The sequence below is a fragment of the Scyliorhinus torazame genome, chromosome 4 (genome assembly GCF_047496885.1).
Source record: "Scyliorhinus torazame isolate Kashiwa2021f chromosome 4, sScyTor2.1, whole genome shotgun sequence".
In the NCBI taxonomy this organism is placed as follows: Eukaryota; Metazoa; Chordata; class Chondrichthyes; order Carcharhiniformes; family Scyliorhinidae; genus Scyliorhinus; species Scyliorhinus torazame.
In genome coordinates, this window is record NC_092710.1 from 141,091,258 (window position 1) to 141,117,538 (window position 26,281).

The 26,281-nt window shown below is 47.1% G+C and overlaps 1 protein-coding gene across 2 annotated transcripts in view; it reads right to left on the minus strand.

Annotated features, from left to right (window-relative positions):
- The window catches only part of pxdn (peroxidasin), a 331,411-nt gene extending 305,567 nt beyond the window's left edge, over nucleotides 1–25,844 (minus strand). The window contains exon 1 of one of the 2 annotated variants that reach the window (XM_072498665.1): nucleotides 25,590–25,844. In XM_072498665.1, the coding sequence (XP_072354766.1) occupies nucleotides 25,590–25,759 (170 nt within the window). In that variant the 5' untranslated portion in view covers nucleotides 25,760–25,844. The remainder of the gene's footprint in view (nucleotides 1–25,589) is intronic. The other variant, XM_072498666.1, reaches the window with a different exon arrangement.
- Nucleotides 25,845–26,281: the final 437 nt, after the last annotated feature.

Consider the following 26,281-nt stretch of genomic DNA (forward strand, 5'->3'; position numbering starts at 1 on the left):
AGCATCCTATCTGGCTGCATCACAGCTTGGTATGGCAACTGCTCGGCCCAAGACTGCAAGAAACTTCAGAGAGTCATGAACACAGCCCAGGCCATCAACAAACCCGCCTCCCATCCATTGACTCTATCTACACCTCCCGCTGCCTGGGGAAAACGGACAGCATAATGAAAGACCCCTCCCACCTGGCTTACTCACTCTTCCAACTTCGTCCATCGGGCAGGAGATACAAAAGTCTGAGAACACGCACGAACAGACTCAAAAACAGCTTCATCCCCGCTGTTACCAGACTCCTAAATATCCCTCTTATGGACTGACCTGATTAATACAATACTCCCGTTTGCTTCAACCGATGCCGGTATCTATGTATTTACATTGTGTACCTGGTGTAGACTTATTATGTATTTTCTTTTCATGTACTAAATGATCTGTTTGAGCTGCTTGCAGAAAAATACTTTTCACTGTACCTCGGTACACATGACAATAAACAAATCCAATCCAAATAGTTGACTATTTTCCCAGGAGACATACTGCAGCTGAACCCCTCATCATGGGCTCACAAGCATCTTCCCGCAGCAGTCACTGAATAGCAATCAGGAATGAGAATCCCGACCTCCCCACCCCTACCCACCTCAGCCTGGAGGCTAATTATAGCTGCACTATTAAAGCCTTGGCAGAGATCATTCCAGCTCATTATAGGACAGGAATCAAAGCAGGACCTTCCTGACCTTTAAAGCTAATTTCCACACCATCTAAGTGTACTTACTAAATGAACCATCAGGGAGCCAACAAAAACATTTTCAAGAGAAGATTTGTATCACTGAACCAACTGACATGATGCAGCAAAGCAGACATGTTTTTTTTAAAAAGCCAGTCATGAATAGAATATTGCGATATGCGGCAATCCGAGTACAAATGGCTTAATAATTCACATGCAAATGTAATCTAAATAAGCTGGGTTCAATCAATGCCTCCTTTACAAGATTTAGAATTGTCTGTGGGCGGTCACTATTTATTACCTAGACAAAATCAGTGCACTGAATTCCTTAGTGAGGTCTGGGTCTTACCTTGGAAGATGCAGCTGTGGTGTCATGGATTTCCTACTTTGTTTTAAAATAACTTTGATCAGTTGCAGTACTTCCCCCCCACTGCTACTCTGATGGAGCATCCAAGAGACTCGATACCCTACTAAGTTGCAGTATTTGTCAGCTTCACCTACGGTTTGGTTCCTGGCTAGGATCACTCTGTCCCAGACTGATTTACATCACTGACACTTCTGGGTCTAAAGTTGACTTCCAACTTTTCTGTCCTGCACCTCTCCTGGATCTTCCTCCCAATGGGAATTACTCAATCAGTGCATCCTCTGATATTTCACCCTTCAAATAGCTTCTATTCATCCACCATATCTGTCTCTGAACATGGGACAAAGGTTTATGGATGCTCCACACCGACTCCACCTAACCTGTTCAACTTTTAACGCACCACAAGGATTAACTCTGGGGAATTTTGAGGAGCCAACAGGAGGAAGTCCAATTACTGCAAGGATATATGCATCCTAATTAAAGGCACATAGGCAGGTTACATGTCATAAGTTTTGCCTATATCCGTTTGCAAACTTTTATGCCATTATGAAATAGAGCCGGTCATTTGTAGTTTCACTTTATTACTTTTCTCTCTCCCGTCATTATACCTCCTTTCAGCTCCCATTCCTTCCCGACCCACCCACAACGTTTCCCTCAAACCAGCATCCCCCCCCCCCCCCCCCCAACTCCCCAGAACGTCCCTACTCTCCTGTCACCAAGCCAGGTTGGTGCTTTCTCGCACACAAGCCTACAACTTGTCTCTGTGCCTTTCTTGGCATTCCCCAAAGGGCCCCCCACAATCTTCTCCTGAACAGGAATCCAAATACCCCATCCTACTCTCACTACCTTTCCGTCAAAGGGTCAGCTCGGGACTGATCTTGCGAATTTCTTCCCGTCTCCTACTTACCTTTTCCAATACTGATCCTATGGACTCTGGTAGAGGCCCAGCTCTCATCAACCTTTTCCACATCTCCCTCCAGAATGTTTGTTCACTTATGCATTGCAATGTTTTTGTTCACAAGTTTCTTGTGGATAATCGAATCAACACAATGGCTTAACTGAAAAGGGCTGAGGGATGATGACAGCTTTTCCAAACTGAAGCCTCTCCGCCTGTCTGTACGTTTCACCACTTGCATCGCCCAGATCGTCATGGTGTGGCTCTTATAGCCAAATCTTGATCTGCTGCTTACACCACTTGCACTTTTACCTCCTTTGCTCACCTCACCTGGTTTCACCTCTCATTGAAAAGCCTGGGTTCTCTATCCCCATCCAAGCCCAATTATCATGCCAATTGTTTCAATGACTTGTCTTTGTTGTTTTCTTCCCTTAGCTTCTAGAAGACTGAGCAGCTTCACAGTTTAGATGATTTTAGCCTCCATCTCAATTCATCATGTTCTTTCTCCTCAGAGTTCACCTATCCCCTATTTGCTTCCACCAAGTAGACTCCCAACCCCTATTCACTACCACTCTCTTGACTTTGCAATCTCATGTGGCCTCGCTACACCATTGCATTAATCACAAATAAGGCCACCTCTGATCACTTCCTTGTATCAACATTGTTAAGAAGCCTGTTGATGTTAGGTGCGGGAGTGTTCCAGTCTGAAACATTGATTTTGATGTCGTATTTTTTCTTGGATATCAGTGAGCAATGTCTGTGGAAATAGTGAGAACTCAAACCTCTCTTTTATTAAACAGCAATAAAAGTATTTATTAAGGTAGAAGATAATGAAACACTACAAATAACAATCTTATACTTTGGCACATTAACAGTAAGCACTTAGTCCCTCAAAGGCTGGAAATTCAAAAGCATCTGTTTCCCCTGTAATCCTAAACTCTACTGAAATCCTGCAGTTTCCCAAACAACCAAACACCTATTGGTCAAATCTAGCAGGTGACTACCACACCGTACAGCTTATTGAGAATGGTCTTCAGTTCACTGAATAAAACAAAACTTCATCTTTAATTGAGCTGTTTCCAGAGGTTGCCCCCCCCCCAACTCCTCCCCCCCCCGCCCCCCCCCCCCCCTCAACTCCTCCCCCCCTCTCTTTGTTGCTTCCTCAATACCTCATCTGTGACCAACCTGCTTTCTCCCTGGGAGAACGTGCAACGCCGCACATCCCGGGACCCTGGAGCTGTGAGGCAGCCATACAAAGCACTGTGCCACCGTGCCGTCCATTCTTTCCTTTTCCTTCCTTTACTGCATCTGCTGCCCACGACGCACATGACTCTTATCAAAAGTCACAAATAACATCCTAAGCAACTGTGACAGAGAGACTAACCTTCTCCATCTGAATGAAGCCTTTCTGACACAGATGATCACACTATCTTCCTCCAAAATCTCTCCACCATCCATTCATCTGATTGCATTGTTTTCATCGAGTCATAGCCAAAGAAACACCACGGCGCAAATCAGTCCGGCATCGCGCCGCCCCAAAGGTGCGGAATCCTCCGCAGCTTGAGCGGCCGAGCCCTAACCTTGAGGGGCTAGGCCCGCGCCGGACTGATTTCCGCCCCGCCAGCTGGCGGGAAAGGCCTTTGGTGCCCCGCCAGCTGGCACAGAAATGACATTGCCGGGCGGCGCATGCGCGGGAGCGTCAGCGGCCGCTCACGGCATCCCCGCGCATGCGCAGTGGAGGGGGTCTCTTCCGCCTCCGCCATAGTGGAGACCATGGCGAAGGCGGAAGGAAAAGAGTGCCCCCACGGCAAAGGTCCGCCCGCGGATTAGTGGGCCCCGATCGCGGGCCAGGCCACCGTGGGGGCACCCCCCCCCCCCCGGGGCCAGATCGCCCCGCGCTCCCCCCAGGACCCCGGACCCTGCCCGCGCCGCCTTGTCCCGCCGGTAAGAGAGGTGGTTTAATCCACGCCGGCGGGACAGGCATTCTCGCAGCGGGACTTCGGCCCATCCGGGCCGGAGAATCGCCGGGGGGGGGGGGGGGGGCCGCCAACCGGCGCGCTGCGATTCCCGCCCCCGCCGAATATCCGGTGCCGGAGAATTCGGCAACCGGCGGGGGCGGGATTCACGCCAGCCCCCGGCGATTCTCCGACCCGGCGGGGGGTCGGAGAATCTCACCCCATATTTCTATTCCAGTATAGTTACATCTGGTGTCCCCTGAGAATCTATCCTTGGACCACTTATCTACATACTGTCCATCGACAACAGCATCTGAAAATACAACATCACATGTGCAGTGATGTCACCCTCTCTGAATCACCAGCACTCTCTTGGCCTTTGTGCTTTCTCTAAATTATCAGGCTATTCTTCCGACATCCAGTACTGGATGAGTCAGGAACTTCCTCTGTTCAATATTGGAAAGATTGACGCCACGGTTTTGGCTCCTGCCACTAACACTGTTCCCAAGCCAGTGAGTCCATCCCACGCCCTGGCAATTGAATGAGACTGAACCTAATTGTTTGCAACCTCGGTATCACACCTGACCCCGAGATTAACTTTCCCCCAGACATCCATATCACCACTAATACCACCCATTTCCACCCCATGACATCATCCGTCTTCACCCCTCCCTCAGTTCTTCTGCTGCTGAAACCCAAATCCATGCCACTGCTACATTTGTTGACTATTCTAACACCGGACTGGCTGCCCACATTTTACTTTCTGCAAACTGCAGGTCATCCAAAATTATGCTGCCCACTTATCGAAACTCGCACCAAATGATGTTCACCCATCATCCTTACACTTGTTGATCTCCACTGACTCCCAGCTAAACAGTGGGTGCGATCTTCCAGTCTCCTTGCCGTCTCGCTCAAGCAAAACGAGGCTGGAGAATAGCGGGAGGCCAGAAACAAGAACTGCGCCAAGCGCCAAATAGTTTGCGATGCAACGGCCCCGCTCCCGTAGGCGAAATCGGGATCTCGCCGTAGTGAGGCGAGAAACCAATTATCGCCACTTGAGCCCTATTTTCATACAACTAATGGGAGCCACCCAATATCCAACAACCTCACGTCAGTGGCCTCCCCCAGCAAGTGCTCACGTTGCTGCCGATTAGTACTACTTTTGAAAAACATGGACCTGGTGGAAGGGCTTCCGTGGGTAGCCGAGGAGGTGAGTAGCCATCTTTGGTCACAGTCAAAGAGCCTGGGGGCGCCGGGATTGCCACCCCAGTGCTCGGTGGGGGGGGTCCCTTGGCTGGGGGTGGGGGACCTTCCGTGGGGGTGGACCATTATAGGAGGGCGGGAGGGGCAATCAGCAGGCAACCACTCGGATCCCATGCCAACCCCTAGATCTTTATCTGCTCCAGGGGCAATCCTTGTCTGGTCTGATGACCACCCATAACCCCCATCGACTACCAAGGCATCTGGCTGTGTGGCTGAAGGCTATAGCTAAAATAAATTGGCAATTGGGGTAAGTGAGCACTTCAAACATCCCAAGTGGATTCCTGTGGCTGGGTAGACCATGTAGCATGTGGGAGTCATTGCCTAAAATCCCAATCACAACTTGATGCCTGGACATTGTGCCTGAACATGCAGGAGGCAAGACCACCCACGCAGCAGCCAAAATCCAAACACCCAGGGGGTGGTTCACAGCTCCGGGGACATGTCCATGGCCGGAAGGTGGGTGGGTGACACTGGGAGGGGAGGTGCCTGGAGAGATGGACCAACGGTTTGGAGGTCAGCCTGCATTGCGGAAGTGAGGCATCATAAGGTTGTGTACAAAGGTGTTTTACAATCCCCCACTCTCCTAATGGTGCCGCCCCTGCCCCCCACCTCACGCGTTATCCTCAAATGATCCTCAACATGCTTGGCCATCTTAGTTCTACCACTACGTCTAGGTGCTTTCTCTAGGATTCACATTTGAGGTGGAGACAGCAGTCTGCTCACCTCGTCCCGTGGCCTTTGATGCCCCTGGCGGGCATCCTCTTGGGGTTCTGAGGCCGGAGGACCTCCTCCCGGCCGGTGCCCATAGGGCACTGGGGTTCACCTTGGGTCAGAGGGGCAGCTGGTACATGCTCGGAAGCCGGAAGACGCCGGCACACCTGTCGGTAGCACATGCATAGCTGTGCGACCCTGTCACGTGTGCTGACTTTGAGACGTAGTCTCATCAGAGGAGTGGAACTCAGGGGAGTTGCGTCCAGCACCCCCTCCTCCTGGTCAGTGCCCCTAGGGCCCAGGGGTTCACCTTGGGACAGAGGGGCAGCTGGAACGAGCCCCAGCTGTCCTTTCACCATCTGGCTCTGCGCCATAGTCCCCCATGGTCTGCGCCAGTGTCAACACCCTCAGTGATGTTCCTCAGTGACTGGGGCATGCTCTGCAGCACCTCGGCAATGCCCATCTGTGACTGGGACAAGCTCCGCAGCACCTTGGCCATTCCCACCTGAGAGCGGGACATGTTCCGCAGAACCTCATCAAGGTCAGCTTGGTACTAGGTGACATCTCCCAGCGAGTCGGACATTCTGCCGAGACCCTCAGCCATGGCCGTCACCGACTGCGTGACGCCTTGGACACCTTCACTGATGATGCTGACGTCTTGCACCAGGCTCTCCACTGCGGTCTCAATCACCTCCGGGTATCTCTGTACCGCAGGCTCAACAACAGGCTGGGACCCAGCTGGGTCGTGGGATCCAGCAGCCCTCCGACTGTTGGCTCACCTGGGGGTTCCTACCTCCACCTGATGTACATCAGCAGCAGCGTGGTGCTCACCAATTGTGCCACCGAAGCCGATCCAATAACATGTCCCACTGTGTGTATCTGCGCTGGTAGAGGGTGGGGATGACAGCTGTGCAGCGACTACAGTTGCATCTTCGGAGCTCTCCTCCGAGGTGTTCTTCTCAGAGTCAGGAGAGTGCAGCCCGAATGGGGCGGCACCATCGGCCCATTCGCGGGAGAATGGACATGTGGTCAGTGGGAGGGATGGGTTAGTCAGTCAGTATGGCAATAACAACACACGTTTGACAGTTCCTCCGGGAAGAGCCCGGTGGTTCCTCACCTCTGCAAAGTCTGCCAGCCTCCGCGTGGGTGACCAGTCTGTCCTCAGCCACCCGGGTCACCTCCAGGGCATGCTCCTCGAAGGAGGTGAGGATTTTTAAGTGTGGCACTCCTCCGCCAGTCTGGGCCCTCTCCCAACGATTATGGGAGAGCTTATCCTGAGGGGATAGAGGGGCTGTCGTTAGCTACACGCGTGGGTCACAGTGATGGGAGGGGGTTGAAGGGGGAGGTGGTGGTGGGAGGGCTGGGGGTCGCAATGGGAGTTAGGAGGATGTGGGGGGCATTGGTGTCTACTCACCTGTGCTGCCCGGTGTTAAGTCGTTGACCTTCTTATGGCACTGGAGGTCAATCCTCCTGGTCACACGCTGAGCTCACAGTTGCTGCCACCTCATCCCAGGCAAAACTAGCTGCCTTGTGGCTGACTCTCTGCGAAACAGGACATCCCTGGCAGCACGGTGGCGCAGTGGGTAGCACTGCTGCCTCATGGTGCCGAGGTCCCAGGTCCGATCCTGGCTCTGGGTCACTGTCCCTGTGGAGTTTACACATTCTCCCTTTATTTGCGTGGGTTTTGCCCCCACAACCCAAAGATGTGCAGGGTAGGTGGATTGGCCACGCTAAATTGCCCCTTAATTGGATAAATGAATTGGGTACTCTAAATTTATTTTAAAAAAGAAACAGGACACCCCTCCTGGCCTCCACGGTGTCCAGCAGTCCCACCCCAGATCTGTGCCCCTGAATCTTGGGGCTGGTCTCCCCGGTGGCATTGTTGCGAGCTGGCTGAGCAAGTGCAGCTTAAGTGCTTCTCAACCTTGTTAGCAGGGGGCTGGCTAGCCCAGTCCCAGTGAATCAGCTGGCGAGTCTTCATTTGCGGCGAGAAGCCCGTGAGGCCTTGTTCAGTGGACGATTAACATTGAATTGCATTACCGGCCTCGCCGGGCAATTCCCGCTCGCTACCATATCTGAGCTTGATCTAATTCCAACCACGTTAGCATCCCAGATTTTAATTACTCCACCACTGGTGGTCATGCCCTCGGCTGCCTAAATCCTAGCTCTGGAATATCCTCCATAACTACCTCAGCCCCAAGGTGTGGAATACCTTCCCCAAACCTCTCCACCGTTCTACCTCGTTTCAGGGCAGCACGGTGGCACAGTGCTGCCTCAACGCCAGGGACCTGGATTAAATTCCAGCCTTGAGTGACTGTGTGGAGTTTGCATGTCCTCCCCATGTCTGCGTGGGTTTCCCTCTACCCACCATATCCCCAATGTTCAGCAGATTTTCCGGATATGATCGGAGGACTCAAAAGGGAACGGGATGATTATGGAAAAGGAAGAAAATGCAAACCTTTGGACAAAAGAGTTGCACTCAGTGAATTGCTCCTTCTGAAGGCGAGCACAGACATGACAGACAAATGGCCTCCCTCTATGCAATAACACTGACAGCACGGTAGCATAGTGGTTAGCACAATTGCTTCACCGCTCCAGGGTCCCAGGTTCAATTCCTCGCTTGGGTCACTGTCTGTGCGGAGTCTGCACGTACTCCCAGTGTCTGCGTGGGTTTCTTCCAGGTGCTCTCGTTTCCTCCCACAGACCAAAGATGTGCAGGTTAGGTTGATTGGCCATGCTAAATTGTCCTTAGTGTCCAAAATTGCCCTTAGTGTTTGGTGGGGTTACTGGGTTATGGGGATAGAGTGGAGGTGTGGGCTTGAGTAGAATGCTCTTTCCAAGAGCCGGTGCAGACTCAATGGGCCAAATGGCCTCCTTCTGCACTGTAAATTCTATGATTGAACAATTCTTTGATTCTATGACTTCTTTTGCAGGATTCGGTTTACATAGTATACCTCTGCTCCAAAACTAGAAGGGCTCAATTAACCTTACATATTGGTGATTGTTTGTCCCCAACTTTCAAGAGGCTATGAAGACTTTATTGGTGCTTGTTTTTCCACCCAAGGGTGGACAAGTCGGCCAGGTTGTGCCTTAAATAGGTTGTGTTACCATGCTTCTGCATAGCTTGGCCTTCAATTGAAAGCTGCCAGGCTTTTCTAATGCCAAAGTAGAATGCTTGCCCCTTCTTCTATGCTCATCTATCCAAGATGCAGGATTTCACTTGAGACCAATAAAGTTCCACAAGATCACTGAATAATGCACTTCGCCAAGCTCCAATTTAGTCCAATCCTCTTCAACATCTACGTGAATGACCAGTCTCCAACACAATCTCCATGAATTTTGCCTAAGCAGATGATCTGGACTTTGCTACTCAGGCATCTTAAGGATCTCAGCAGCACCCTGTACCAGAACTTAGAAGTGATGGAGTATTATTTCAACTACTGGCATCTCTGGCCAACCCAAACTAACACAGTCACTGCTTTCCACCTCAACATCCATCTGCTTAGAAACAAACTCCAGGTCTCTATTTACAAAAAACCAGTCAAGAACAAACCACACCACAAGTATTTTGGAGTCACCCAGTACCCACATACCGCAACACTGAAAAAGGTCATACAAATGAATAAGACCAGAACAAATATTTTCTAGAAAATAGTAGCCCAGTGTATTGTTAGCCGTCTTCGTGACAACAGAACACTGCTCCAGTGTGTGCACTGAGCAGTCACATAAAATACTTGGACATCATAGAAATCATAGAATTTACAGTGCAGAGGGAGGCCATTCGGCCCATCGAGTCTGCACCGGCTCTTGGAAAGAGCACCCTACCCAAGCCCACACCTCCACCCTACCCCCGTAACCCAGTAACCCCACCTAACACCAAAGGCAATTTGGACACTAAGGGCAATTTAGCATAGCCAATCCACCGAGCCTGCACATCTTTGGACTGTGGGAGGAAACCGGAGCACCCGGAGGAAACCCACGCACACACGGGGAGAACGTGCAGACTCTGCACAGACAGTGACCCAAGCCGGGAATCGAACCTGGGACCTTGGAGCTGTGAAGCATTTGTGCTATCCACTATGCTACCGTGCTGCCCACATCAATGTGGATAATCTGTGGTATCAATATACAATGGCTCCTAGTCCTATCTAATATTCCACCTCAAATGATATGCAGCAGGAGGCAAAAATGCTGAAAAGGTTTAACTGCACTGAAGAAAACCCGGAACTGTAAATCCATGACCTTCAGGACCTACTGAATGTGAGACTCAAAAAACAGAAATTCCCTGAATTTCCATGAATGCTTTGAGTGATGCAGCTTTTGACAAAATGGACAAGTGGTGCAACCTCTGAACTGACACCAATCCTGCCATGAAAGACACGGTGAGTGATCCAACAGCAGAGCCTCCAGGGTTCGTCCTCCCTCATTATCAATGGTTTGCGCTCTTTGGGCAAGGACATCACATCCCCCACACCACAAATTGAATTTTAAGGAAAGCCCAGCATGTGGCTGTGGTCACCCGGATCAAACGGCTCACCACATTGTAAATCAATCTGGCCACGATAATTTGCTGCAGGATTGAAGGCAATTCATCTAATAACAGAGTACTGTGACTTGGCTGCCCAACTTGCACTTAAGACTTGTAAACCTGCAAGGTATCATATGCAAGAAGATTGCTGTCATCGAGCATCGTGACGGAGGGATGAATGCGCAAGCGAGCTGCTTTATCCTGGCTGGTGTTGAGTTTCTTGTGTTGTTGGAGCTGCACTCATCCATGCAAGTGGAGTATTCCATCACACTCCTAGCGTGTGCCTTGTAGATAGTAGACATGCTTTGGGGAGTCAAGAGGTGGATTATTCATTGTAGAATTCCCAGCCACTGATCTGCTCTTCTATTCACAGTATTTATAAGGCTGGCTCTTTCTGGTCAATAGTGACCCCCTCCCAGGATATTGAGGATGGGAGATTCTGTCATGGCAACAGTGTTGAATGGCAAAGGGAGATAAGATTGTCTCTTGTTGGAGATGGTCATTGCCTGGCACTTCCGTGGTGTGAATGTTACTTCCCAACCCTGAAATGTTTGTGTATTGCTGAGTTACTTTTTAAAATGTGCCATTTTTGTTGTTTCAGAAATTTTGCACGCAGCAATGCCCCACAAAGAGTGATGGGATATGTAACCAGATATTCCATTTTACTGATGTTAGTTGAGGATCCAAGTTGGCCAAGAAAGCAGAACAACTCCACTCTTGTTTGATCTAGGACTTAACTTTGACATGACTGGTTTATGGTTATTATTTGCTGCAAGCCATTTTTTTTCTAACAATTTTGTTCCAGCTCCTGTCTAAAAGACATGATATGTTTGCAGTATCATTGCATTTGCACTGCTAACTTCTGTCAAGTAGCCATTTCTCATGTGCAATAGGTAGGAGGTACTAACAGGTCATTTTGCTAGTAGGGTATCACAGATGATCCCAATCTCAACATTACCAGATATACAAACAATCACACTTCCAGCCCATAGTTCTAGATTGCGATTAAGAGCTGGAACCCTGGTATTCCCTCTGCCTAGTGCAAAGGCATCAAAGGCAATTCACTAAAATCAGTAAACTGAGCATAAATCAAGGATTCATAAAAGGGACTTTCCAGATGAAAAATAACGCTTATGGTCCTGACTATTGCCCTGCAGATGGACTGAAACATGGAGGAGGCATACTGATCTCACACATGCCCTTATTTGTTTGGCAGATGAAGAAATTCCAGTGGATGCCATAATGATCACATTCTTTAAAATAGGAAACAAGTCAAACTGTAGATGGTGGCACAGTGGTTAGCACTGCTGCCTCACAGCGCCAGGGACCTGGGTTCAATTCCGACTGTGGGTGACTGTGTGGAGTTTCCACATTCTCCTCATGTCTACGTGAGTTTCCTCCGGGTGATCCGGTTTCCTCCCAGTCCAAAAGATCTTCAGGTTAGGTGGACTGGCCAAGCTAAATTATCCCTTACTGTTCAACGGTTAGGTGGAGTTATGGGGATAGGTCGGAGGAGTGGGCCTCGGTAGGGTGCTTTCAGAGAGGGTCGGTGCAGGCTCAATGGGCTGATCGGCCTCTTTCTGCACTGTGGAAATTCAATTTTAACTACAGGGGCATTGTTCACAACGATTGGCAATGTCCTAGCTTGGTTACTTCTTATATAACTTCCCTGCAATTGCTGACAAAGGTCATTCCAACATCCCAGTTTAGCTTCTGACATTTCACACAAACAATCACCATGACCTTCATAACACATCCATTTCAGGAAAAGTTCAAAGAGCGGAACATCGCTTTATCCGTGGCTTTCAGTGATCTCCGATGACTGTGAATTGAACTGCTCTTTGGAAGGTGCTCCAGTGATATGGATACTCAGCTAAGTTACTAAGCATCATTTGTTTCCTACATGGCAATATGCAAACATCTAATACGCTATGGTTCTATCACAGGCCCTTCTCTGTCAATTCAGGCATCAAACAGGGATGTATCATTGTACCAACACTATTCTCAATTCTTCTGACAGTAACATTACAACTTACAACTGACAGGCTCCTGTTCAAACTTCAGCCTGACAATAACCACTTCTGTTATTCATGTTGGGGCATAAATAAGTCAGTGCTCACTCTGAAAAAGAATTACAATAGATAGCTCATGTATTCACCAAAGTCTGTGGGAGCAGGAGACATGATCTGCCAGAATCACTATCAACTACACTAAATGTATCAAATTCAATGCTTTCAATTGAGATTCATGGTGAAATATTGGAAAATGTCCCTCACTACCCATATCTTGAAAACTACTGATTGTTGATATTTATGAAGAGCTGACAGTTAGGAAGAGTTACTCCACCAAATCCACCATGCAAGCTCAACCTATGGCAATCTCAACCTATGATAATCTCACACCAGCGGAGATGAAAAAGACATGTTGTCAGGATGCTGGACCAAAATGTGCCAAATAAGTGGTCTATTCAGGGGTGCCGGGGAGCCCATTCACATGGTGCCAGGGAGCCCATTCACATGGCAATCAAAACAAAAAAATTTCCAAGACAACCTCAAAGCCTCCGTGAATGTCTGTTCTGTTAAGATCAATACACGGGAAGCAAGTGGCCAATCATGACCAAAGTGGCAATCCATTATCAAAAGGCAACAAAAGCAGCAAATGAGACAGAATGGTGAGAAAGGCAGAGCGAACAACCGCCACCATCTCTACTGGCCAACAACTTATGTCCTCACTGTGGGACAGCCTGCAAGGATAGGATAGGGCTCATAAGCCACAGCCAGCACTGGCATCTCACTTAAACCCAGCCAGCCACAAGGAGGAATCATTCTCAAAACAAAGATTTGCCGATGATGATTGGTCTGTGCAACTCAATCATCTATTCTTCAATTTTTACTAGTTAAAGCCAGAAGCAGACAACTAGTGACTCACAGAAACAAGTTGTAAACAGAAACAGTTGAAAACATCACATAGAACAGCAGAGATCTCAATGCATCTTCAAACTCAGGAATGCACTCCCCATTAGCAGTAGCTTAACAAAGGGGCTGCTTTCGTAGTAGCTACTTCATTTTCTAGACAAGCTATCAATCACTATTTCACGATAACAGGTGAACAACGTTGCCATTGACCAGTCATTTGTACTAATAAAATGAAACTTTGGAACCAGCAGTACAGTCACTTTTATTTACCTTATTTATCAAAAGCCAAACAGTTTGCATTTTCAATGAGGTAGGGAGGACGAATTCCATCTTTCAGCAACACTTGGGGGAAAAAAAGCCTACTTTCACATCCATTATCACTGAAAAACACTACAGGCATCTGCAGGAATTTATAATGCTTTAGGGATTTCTGGATTTGCATTCCAACAACAGCACAAAGAATGGAAAACCAACTGTAGCAAATTCCACAGAAGAGCTATTTCCTACTGTTTGCTGAGGTTGGGTCTTTCTGCTTTTGTTTGTACCCAGCTTCTTAATCTATCATATCAAAGCCTGCCTCAGGCACTTATGTTCACCTGGACACACTAGTTTCTATCAAACCCTCTCAACTCAAGTTTTCAGTATTTGGTTTAGCTGGTTTCCAATCACAGCAACAAAGCTGCCGGAACCATCCATAGAAATTAATTCAGCTGCATGGTATTTCTAAAGAAACAAATCAATGGCAGACAAGATACCAAGATTTAAATCATGAGAGACGATTATTATTCTTAAATTGGATAAAATTAAGTACTTTATTACAAAATAAATTTAACATTGCTTCTAAACTACCCCGAGCCATATCTAACATGAAATTAAGAGAACTCTCAAATTTCCATCAGTTTCCTGATTTGCAAATTATTTAAATAAAACCAATATTTGGGGTGCAAATAAAGGTCTTTATCAACAAATCAGAGCCCACTCTCAGAATGATGTCAACCCCAGAGGCAGTCAAGTTGCCTTTTTTCCGTCACCAGGCTGATAAGCAATGGGGCAAATAACCTCCCCAGTGTAGCATTCATTTAGTTACAATGTTTTCATTTTTCTATGGCACAGCATTTAAAGACAAAACTATTTAATCTAATTTTAATTAACTTTGGTGACATACTGAAGGAGATAGTAAAAGAATATCTAGAATTTTTTTTTTTTTTTTTTTTTTTTTTAAAATGGTAATGAACAATCAGCATGGATTTCAAAAGGAAAAATCTTACTTTTTTTAATAAATGTTTTTGAATAATGTATATATACACACATACACACACATAGAAGAGAAGGAAACACGCACAAAAAACAAAACAAACAATAAAAAAAAGTTAGAATAAAATAACTGGTAGGGTATTATGTGCTAGCTCAACAACAGCAGCTCTGTACATAGATTTACATAGAACATACAGTGCAGAAGGAGGCCATTCGGCCCAACTAGTCTGCACAGACCCACTTAAGCCCTCACTTCCACCCTATCCCCGTAATTCAGTAACCCCACCTAACCTTTTTGGACACAAAGAGACAATTTATCATGGTGTAGCCGCTTAAAATGGCTAACTCCCGATTAGAATGGCCAAACCCTGATTTAAAATGGCGAACGGAAGAGGCTGATGGGAAAAATCAGCCAACAGGACTCAAACAGACAGCTGCAGGTAAAACTGTGTATTCGCCTCTGGGGAGGCCAGACAAGAACCGATACCTGCAGCCATCAACATGACAACACACCAGCCATCTGCATATTAATCAGCAATCCCCAGGAACAATTGATACAAATTGGACACACAAAGCCAACCCAGACTTTTCGGCGCCAGCAGGAGCTGACACAAAGAGAGGTGGATGACCACCCCTCGATCAAGGAATCGCTCCAGCATTGGAGAATATCGAACCAAGTGATTGGGACCAAGTCCAATCACTTGGAACCAGGTACAAGGTCCGCCCCGAGAGGCGGGAAGCCCCTGGGGACTATAAGAATAGAGGCCAAGGTCAAATCGCTCTCTCTCCATCCCCCCCGCACCCTTTGAGACCCTTCTGCTGACCTTCTACAACAGCCGAAAGAAACAGTAAGTCTTACTCCAACGCTCGCTACGAGATAGACACTCCTGACTATCGACCTGTATCAGCTTTGAATCCCGCAGGCTCAGAACCCATACAAAAGGCCATTCATTTCCCTGACCTGGTGGGCCATTTCCAAAGTTAAGTGTTGGCCTGTTAGTTGTAGGAAGTAGCTTAGAAGTAGAATATATGTATAAGTATTGATTACTGTATATAATAAACGTGCGTTGATTTAACTCTTACTAAGCAATGTGTTGGGTTATTGATCATTACTCGGACTTGAACCACGTGGCGGTATCAGAAAGATACCTGGCGACTCAAGAGCAAAGGTGAAAGAACAAGAGTAATTAAACTAAGGCTAAAACGAGCAACAATGGCCAATCCACCTAACCTGCACGTCTTTGGACTGTGGGAGGAAACCGGAGCACAGTAGTTATTCAGAGTGACAGAAGCTAGGAAATGGTGTTACACAGGGATCAGTGCTGGAACCACTGCTGTTCACAATTTGACATTGAAAGGAAAAACATAATTTCTAAGTTCACAGATGACACCAAGGCAGGGAATAGTCAATACGGAGAAGGACTGTAACAATTTACAGGAAGCTATTAATAAACTTGCGGAATGGTCAAATAACCGGCAAATGAAATTCAACATCATAGATAAATACTTTATGTTAAGAAGAATAGACGGTCACATATTACTTGGAAGAGATGCCATTGTTTACCCTTGCTGCTTATGGTCTGTGGGTTGGGAAGTCGAGGATCCAGTTGCAAAGCGAGGAGCCAAGTCCTAGATTTGGAGTTTGGATGGGTGCTTATCTGGGGTTATGGTGTTGACGACGGAGCTGTCATCAATTAACAAGAGTCTGACATGGGTGTCCTTGTTGTTGAGATGCCCCAGTGATGAGTGCAGGGCAGGAACTTAGCATCTGCTTTGGACCGGTTGTGGCGGTAGATGAATTGCAGTGGGTAAAGGCAATCTGGAAGGTTCGAGTCTCATGACTAACCTCTCGGAGCACTTCATAATAATAGATGTCAGGGCCATCGGACTGCAGTCATTGAGGCACGTTGCCTGTTTCTTCTTTGGACGGATGATAGTGGTCTTCTTGAGGCAGGTGGGAACCTCGGAACGGTGTAGGGAGAGGTTAAAGATATCTGCGAACACACCTGCCAGTTGGTCCGCACAGGATCTGATGCAAGACCGGGGACTCCATCAGGACCCGTTGCTTTCCATGGGTTTACTTTCGAGAAGGCCGATCCAACTCTGAGGCTGTGAAGGTATGTATGGGTGTGTCCAAGGCAGCTGAGGCAGGTGACATTGGTTTGTTGGTTTCCTGCTCAAAACAAGCATAGAATGCATTGAGTTCATCAGGGAGGGGTGGTCTGTTGCCAGAGATTCTACTCAGCTTTGCTTTGTAGCCTGTTATATTGCTTAAGCCTTGCCACAACCACCTAGAGTTTGTGGCATTAGTGTGACTTTGGCATAGTCTGGTATTGTCTCTTGGCACCCCTCATGGCTTTGCAGAGGTCATACCTAGATTTCTTGTACAGGTCTGGGTCACCCGTCTTGAACGTCTTAGATCTGGACTTCAGTAGGGAGTAGATCTCCCAGTTAAACTATGTTTGGGGAATGCATGTACTACCTTCTTTGGTACGCAGTCCTCGACACACTTACTGATGAAGTCTATGACAATCATGGCATATTCTTTTTTTTGTGAAATTTAGAGTACCCAATTTGTTTCTAAAAGTTAAGGGGCAATTTAGCATGGCCAATTCACCTATCCTGAACATCTTTGGGTTGTGGGGGAGACACTGGGAGAATGTGCAAACTCCACAGGGACAGTGACCCAGGGCTGGGATCGAAGCCGGGTCTTCGGCTCGGTAGTGGCACACTCATCTAGGTTGATCGCTGAATTCTTGAATATGGATCAGTCCACTGACTCCAAGAAGCCGTGAAGAAGTTCTTCCATTGCCTCGGACCAGCTTTGCACAACCTTCTAAACCAGATCCTCCCGTTTAGGTTTCTGCTTGTATGCCGGGAGAAGGAGCACCGTCTTGTGGTCCAATTTTCCAAAATGTGGTCAGGGGATGGAGCATTCGGCACCCAGGATATTTGTGTAGTAATGGTCAAGGACGGTAGGGCCCCTGGTGAGACGTGAGATATGTTGGGATAATTTTAGCAGTACTAGAGGTTGGCCTCTAGTATGATAGTCCCTATCATACCAAGGACTAGTAGGGATACTAGTCCCTAGTATGATTAACAAGGCCTCCGCGAAGTCCATTTCAAGGTTGTTTATAGCGGTGTACAATTCATCAAGGGTCTTTTTCACTTCCACCAGGGGTGGGGTTAGACCGTTGTGATGATGGCAGAAGTGAACTCCTGCAGAAGGTAGTGCGGGCAGCACATCTCAATCAGGTACTCCAGGTCCAGGGAGCAGTGGTTCACAGGATTGCACCAGGAAGAGTTGATGAGGAGACAAACCCTCCACCCTTCGCCTTGCCCAAGGAAGCAGTGCGGTCCATCCAGTGAATTGAGAAGCCCACAGTCCAGTGAGGCAGGAGTAAGCCATGTCTCTCTGAAACAGAGCATAGAGCAGTCTCTCACTTCCCGCTGAGAGACAAGTCTAGCATTAAGCTCGTCCAGCTTGTGCTCGTCCAGCTTGTTTTAGATTGCTTGGACTTTTGCCAGGAGTATGTTGGGGAGGAGACTTGAAACCGCGCTGTTTTAGTCTCACCTGCAGACCGGCATGTTTCCCTCATTTCCTAGGTCGGTGGCTGCTTCTGGATGGTCCCAAGATCCGATCAGAGAAGTCTGACCTTGTGGAAGTGATTGTGTCTGGAGGAGTCACCAGGGGGGCATGTTCACGAACCAGTCAGGCCCAGTGGTTCCACAAGGTCGGGTCTACCTTTCGGCATGTCCAGATCCCCTTGGGTTCTTCACTGCTTTCGGGGTGGTTAGGTCGTGTTTCGGTCGCTGACAAGGTCTTTCTGGGTCGGGTCGAGCTGGGTCACATTTTCTGATCCAGCATCAGTGGTTGGATCGGGCGCTCCTGAGATTGGGCCTCGATCAAGGCCTGGTCAGGCCTCCATGGCGATCTTCTTCTTTTCCCTGTTCACGTGAGTCAAAACACTGGGTTGGCCTCTCTGGGGCAGGTCGCATGAGTGCTACACATATGAAGTTGTTCTTTTTAACTTCAATGAATATTAGAACATCTCACGGCACTTTTTCAATGAAGGATCCCCAGCTGAAACGGATTATTGGGTCAGTTTTTCTCATTGCTGTTTGTAGGAACTTGCCATGTCCAAATTGCCTGCTCTAATTTCCGACAGTACAACAGTGATTACATTTCAAAATTACTTGGCTGATAAGTCCTTTAGAATATCTTGAAGTTGAGAAATGTGCTACAGAAATGCAAGTTCCTCCTTTCTCTAATGGAAGTAGTACCGGTGAACCGTTAATAACTCTTGAGATTAAACGTTCAAAGTTGCCAAACCGAAGAGAATAATGTAAATTACTGTGAATGCTGGAATCTGAAACAAAAGCAGAAAATACTGGACAATGTCAGCAGGTCTGATAGCTCCCTTCACTCCACCGATGCTAACGTTGAGAGGCTGTATCGAAATGGTAGCACCCTTCTCTGTCCACAGATGCTGTCAGACCTGCTGAGATTGTCCAGTATTTTCTGTTGTTATTGAAGAGAAGAACGGGCTGTGTGGTCATCAGATTTCTGTCTGGCAATCATCAGATTTTGATTTTTGTTGTAATGCAAGCACTTCATCTCTGTCAAAGACATCTTCTGCAATGATGGGTTGCTACCTTCATCTTTCAGAACAGGACTCCCTAGCAGCACATTAAGACTTACAAGAAGGTTCCCCCAAACAGAAAAAAATTAAAAGCTGCTAATGTATGCACTTGATTGCAATCTGACCATTGTTAACCCTCATCTATCTCCATTTGAAATTTAAAAAATCTAAGAATAATTTGGTAGAATAGACTCAACAACTTAAATTGTTCCCTTTCTGGACAACACAAAATTGATTAGCGTTCCATTAACAGGTCACATCACTGAATTATTTTTTTTTTAAATTATGAGCTCCAACTTTCTGAACCAAGTTTAATGGGAAATTAATTTGCAAATCCAGAAAGTTCTAAATATCAGGGAAACTAGGAGCAAGGTGGTACTTAGGTGAAGTAAACAGTGGGTTCAGGGACAGCATGGAGGCGCAGTGGTTAGCACTGCTGATGACGGTGCCGAGGATCTGGATACGGTCCCGGGTCACTGCCGTGTGGAGTTTGCATTCTCCCCGTGTCTGCGAGGGTCTCACCCCCACAACCCAAAGGATGTGCAGGGTAGGTGGATTAGCCACCCTAAAAATTGCCCCTTAATTGGAATTTGTTTTTTTATGAATTGGGTTCTGGAAATTTGCACTCATGTCAAATGTTTTCTTTCCCGGAACTTGGTGACTGATTTTCTTGTTAATAACAGCACAAGTTGTCAACACGCCATTATGCTTCCAAGAAGATCTGGCCCATTATAATCAACTTAAGCTTTGGTGTTGTCTGTGAATCATATTCAGATAAACTGACATCATGCAAAATCCACTTTGATAGTATGAAACAAAAAGAAAACAAGGGTATTTTATTGCGAGTATAAAATACGTCAAGTAATTATTAGTTTCACAGTGTGCGATTACACAAAATTGAAGCCAAATAACTAACTGAAAAAGTTGATCGTAGCATCTGCAACTTTTCACCAAGCTGATGTCCAGAGTGGACTGTATGCGTATGGTAATTCTACTAAAATGTGTGATTTACAGTGTGACCGTATCAATGTGAATCTGTGTAGCAAATTTAAGTCACCTGCAGCTTTTGCCGGAAAAATCCTTTGAAAACAAATAAAACATGATTTATGGCGTTTCTACTATTCTGGCAGTAAAAGCAGCTCCAGCAGATATCTGACTTTATTTTCCGTGTTTGGCTGTAAATACTATTTGAATCCAACCTGGCACTGCTCCAAATTACTCCACATCAAAAACATGCATCGGCACATCACACTTTAGAACAAATCTTACACATTAAATGTGTGATAATTCTGTGCGACAACAGTTTTCACATTAATACACTTAATAATGCATATATCAAAAATATTTTCTGGCAACAGTCTCGAATCATGAAAATTAGTAGTTTTCACCCAACATGCGCTTTTTAAAAAATCCACTGTTAGTACCACCTTCTACAAATGGATGTTCTGGCATGAAAAGGAGGCTGCAATTTAATGCAGCATCACTGGCAGAGCAAAGGATATCAGGGATTCATCATCACAGCAAAAGTACCCATCATTCTTTTGCATGTCTAAAAAAGAAACTTGTACAGTAAAGTAAGAGTCACACTTACTTCTGTATCAAACCAAATCTGCACCAAAGTGAGAAGGTGGGACTGAGCACTATGAAAACATGAAAGTTCCTGTGACCATGACCAAATACTCTATAGATATATATATAGATGGATATATAAAACAAATTAAACTTCAGTGAAACAGTATCGTTTTCATCTTGTTGGTTGTAAAATACAAAATTGCCATTAAACGGTAGATGTAATTAAAATTAAATTAATTTCCATTCAGCAGCTGTACGCAATTACAAAGCACAGAAAGTTCAATGATTAGCCACTGCATCTTGACTGACTTTCAAAAATTCACCTCTAAAATTACACGGCATGTTACCTCCCCCACTTCTCACAATCACCCGTTCCACTCGGTGCCCAAACTAACTTGGGATGTTTTTGGCCAATTAGATAAATGTTTCTTATTTTCCCAATGAGTGATGAACTTTGGAATACATTGTCAGATTTTATATTGCTTCCCTACAGAGCTTCAAAGGGAGCTTGAGTGTTCTTGGCTGGGGCAGAGGTCACTTCTAATAAAAGGCCAAGCGATTTAACAGTTGATGTAAGCAAGGTCAATGTGGTCTCCTGGACTGCTTATGTTCGCCTGAGGGGATCAGAGAACAATTGTCCAGGTTTCTCCCTCCAACGTACAACCCCTGCCACCCCACCCCGGGGGGGGGTTCATGAAGCACCTTCACCAGGCAACCCCCCAAAGGTCAGGTAACCAAAGAGTCACGGCCTTCCCAGCGACACCCCAATCCCTTCCTGCCCACCACCTTCAGGCCTCCCATCTCTCCTGCCCCGAAACACCCAAAACGTACTTGTTCTTGGAATCCTGAGAGCGGATTGCAGTCCCAGCGCTATGCACAGCAGCTTCTGGCGCTGCAGCGACTGAGCTACCTGCCAATCTGATTGGTCGGCAGCTCTTTAAAAAGGGACTACCTCCAGAGTGAGGGACATGTTCCCCGTTGACTCCTCGGATGGTGGGAAGGAAAACTCTGCCAAGCTAAAAATTCTGACCTATGGTTCTCCCAGGAAACGACATGACTTCTGGAGGTACGAAGTGTCCAGCAGTCATCATGATTGTGGGGACGAACAGGTGGGGACATTCCCGCGGCTGCCTCCACGTAGGATCCAGGATAGGGTGGTGTCTGGCGTCTGGGTAGGGGAGGGGGAAGGTGTCGGGACATATATCAGGAGCTGCAGGAGGTAGAGGAAGCCTCAGTGGGGGAGTTGAAGGATAAGTGGGAGGAGGAGCTGGATGAGGGCCTGCGGGCCGATGCCCAGGGCAGGGTGACCTCCTCCTCATCATGTGCCAGGCTCAGATTAATCCAGTTTAAGGTGGTGCATCGGGCGCATATAACGGCAGCAAGAATGAGTAGGTTTTTTGGGGTGGAGGACAGGTGCCCGAGGAGTCCGGCGAATCATGCCCATATGTTTTGGGCATGCCCGGCTCTTAAAGGATTCTGGCAGGGGTTTACAAGGGTGATGTCTAGGGTTTTGGACACTCAGGTGACGGCGAGCCCAGTGGTAGCGATATTTGCGGTGGGGGAGGATCCGGGAGTGCAGGATGCTAAAGAGGTCGAGGTACTGGCCTTTGCCTCCCTGGTAGCCCGGAGACGGTTTCTGTTAACGTGGAGGGACTCGAAACCCCCGAATGTGCAGACCTGGGTTAGCGACATGGCGGGGTTCCTCAGCCTGGAGCGAATAAAGTTTACCTTGAGAGGGTCTTGGATGGGGTTCTCCCGGCGGTGGCAACCTTTCCTTGATTTTCTAGGGGAGCAGTAAGTGTCAGCAGCAGCTGTGAGTTGGGCATGGAGGCAAAACCCACCTTGTTCTGTTTTTTTTAAAAAACATTCTGTTGTGTAAGTAGTTTCATTGTAAGCTTTGGGCTATGTTTATTGTTATTTTCTATTACAATCTGTATTTCTATTTTTGTTATGTAAAAACACTCATTGGGAAAAGTTTAATAAAACATTTATTTTTTTTAAAATGACTGTGGGGAAGGCTAGATAGATCAGCTGGGCTTTTCCTCCATGTAATTTTTGTTTGTACATTAAATATACCTGAAGAAATCTGCAATATAAAAGGGATTCTCTTTTTCAAGGAGTACATCTCAACTACATCTTGATCCAACAATGTTTAAGATAGCTCCATCCTTGAGAATCAGTAAGTTAAATTGAATGTATACAAATTGTCAGACAAACCTAGTCTGTTGTTTTAAAAAAAAAAATTTATGGAATTTGGACGTCGCTGGTTAGGCCAGCATTTATTGCCCATCCCTACTTGGCCTTCAGAAGGTGGTGGTGAGCTGCCTTCTTGAACCACCGCAATCCCAGAGGTGTAGGTACATCCACAGTGCTGTTAGGGAGGAAGTTCCAAGATTTTATAGCAGAGACAGTGAACGAACAGTGATATTTTTCCAAGTGAGGGTGGTGAGTGGCTTGTAGGGGAACCTCCAGGCGTTGGGGTTCCCAGGTATCTGCTGCTCTTGTCCTTCTAGATGGTAGGTGGTTGTGGGTTTGGAAGGTGCTGTTTAAGGAACCTTGGTGTGATACTGCAGCGCATCTTGTAGATGGTACACAACGCTGCCACTGTTCGCCAGCGGAGGAGGGATTGAGTATTTGTGGAAGAGGGATAAATCAAGCAGGCAGGTTTGTCCTGGATGGTGTTGAGCTTCTTGAGTGTTGTTGGAGCTGCACTCATCCAGACAAGTGGAGAGTATTCTATTACATTCCTGACTTGTGCCTTGTAGATGGTGGACAGTCTTGCTGTATTTCGACATGGGCTACTTCAGTGTCCGAGGAGTCACAAACGGTGCTGAATATTCATCTGCGAACATCCCCACTTCTGACCTTATGATGGAAGGGTGATCATTGAAGCAGCTGAAAATGGTTGGGCCGAGGACACTACCCAGGAAAATGCCTGCAGCTGAGATGATTGACCTCCAACCACCACAACCATCTTCTTTTGCGCCGGGTATGACTCCAACCAGCTTTGAGTTTTCCTCCTGATTCCCATTGACCAATTTTTGCTGGGGCTCCTTGATGCCATACTTGGCCAAATGCTGCCTTGATGTCAAGGGCAGTCACCCTCACCTCAGGCATTCAGCTCTTTTGCTCATGTTTGAACCAAGGCTGTAATGAGGCCAGGCGCTGAGTGACCCTGGCGGAACCCAAACTGAGCGTCCGTGAGCAGGTTATTGCTGAATAAGTGCCGCTTGATAGCGCTGTCGACTCCTTCCATCACTTTTCTTGTTTCAGATTAATGGATGAAAAGCTAAAGCTAAAACCAACTGCTTACAATATGGGGACAAAGAATATGGTTGGCTCAAATAAGGAAGGAACCAAACATGGAATTAACATGGAGAAATATTGGCAGATGACTGGCAGATTTTTTTTTTTTTTTTTTTTTTTTTAAAACGCCATCTCAATTTTCCTTTCAGTTAAAAAAATTAACATGGCCCACAAACTACCTCAGTCAAACTCAGTTACATGCACATTAACCTTTTGCCCTCACCAGGGTAAGAGCATCAATTTAATGAAAGTATATTTAGTGAAGCAGATTCTAGAGTCCCCATGAGGGCATGGGTTACAGACAATAACAGAGGGAAACACTTCTCTCCCACCCCATCGAAAAAGGCAAAATTGTTGACATCAATTAATGGCATGGATTGTTCTCCATTAGGCTTAACAGTCCATTTTTTTCCTACACGCAGCCTGTTTGCAAAGCGAACAGGAGCGTTGCCCTCTCCCTCCCCCGTTACGGATTCGGTACAAGTATTTACATTCCATTGTGAGAATAAAGTCCAATAATCCTGACAATGCGTCTCAGCACTTCGATGGAAAAAATGCTTCCTGAACCAATAACGTTTCCATTATGTCTTCCGACCCCCCCCCCCCCCCCAATTAAAAAGTAAACCAGGACTCGATTGAAAAAAAATCCGCTGTTCTTTATGTACATTCTATTTTAATACATAACCAATGTTTAATCAAAAGTGACCACGGTTGAACCACTTCTTTTTTCTCCCAAGCTACAGTTTCTTTAGCATTATGAAAAGCTGCCATTTGGTCTGATCTCAATCCAGTTACCCATAGCTTCCAGGTCATGCATAGAACATTATATTTTACATTTGGTCATTGGATCGAATCGGAGTCACTGAAGAGAAGTGTCCGACTCCGGGCGATCTTCAACAGGCGTCCTGTCAGGAGACCCTGCATTCACAACTAAATGCAAACATTCTATAGATCTTTTGTCTTTCTTTTCTGCCTCTCGCTTTAAAATGTGGCTTTTAGATTGTGAGATATCACCTCCCCCCTTCCTTAAAACCAGATGTGCTGTGTCTAAACTTTCCACTCAACAATACCTTTGGCTCCTTGAAGCACATCCTCTTTATCACCATGTCTTCAACAATCATCATCGTCTGTACAAGGCAATATTTTCTAAAACACTGTATTCCGCCACCTCCCCAAATAAACAGTTTAAATGCAGGCAGTTAAGTGTTTGCAACTGATTAGAAAGACAGAACCTTCCCAATTTACAGAATGCTCCGCAAAATTGGAAAGACTATTCACAGGTGCAGGGGAAAAAAGATGCAAGTGTCTTCATAAACACACTAGTGTCGCACATCTAACTCTCAGTGGTAAACATCAATAAAAAGTGATTTAGAGCTTGGGCTTGCTGCTGCATTTAATCCCTGTAAAGCACTGCAGCAAAGTCAGTGCTCAGCCTGCCCTCCCCTGCAAAAGCTGTGCCCATACTCACAGGATTGTCGTTTGCGGGGAGACGGCAGGTATGTGCTCCAGCGTGAGATGCATGCACCTCACCGTGGTGCGGAAACAAAGGCACCGGCTGGGGCAAGCAGTGCTCCGTGGTGGGAAGACGACTAGGAACAGCCATACCACCGCCGGGAGAGAGCGGGTTTTCCAGAGCATTGCGGCCGCTCTCACTCCAGCCTCTTAGGGGCGAACACTCAGTGCACTGGGAAGGGGAAGAGCAGCAGCAGGAGGAGGAGGAGGAGGAGCAGAAAACCACAAAAACCTCCCCTCCCGCTCAACCTAACCCGGCACCCCGGGCATTGTGACGTCAGCTGATTGACAGCGGCACCTTGCCCGCCCGCCCACCGCACAGCCAATCAGAGAGGCGGGAAGCGTGCCAGCACGTTCGGTTGCCCCGTCAAAGAGCTTCGCAACGGGGCGGGAGAGCGCGCGACTTCCCCAGAGGAAAGAGGTGGCGGGCGCTTTCTGCCGTCCCTTGTGTAGGTTGCTCCCCCGCTCCCCCACATGCGATACGGCCCCTTGCTGAGCAGGAGTTCTTGTAGATGCGCGCTGATTTGTTTTTGCTCACTGTTCCCTGTAGAAATTAAAACCACCAAAGTTTTCTGTTTCCCGATTCTAATGATCGAGTTTCTCGTCGGGCGGGGGGGAGGTGAGATACGGTGTAGCCAGACCGCCTCT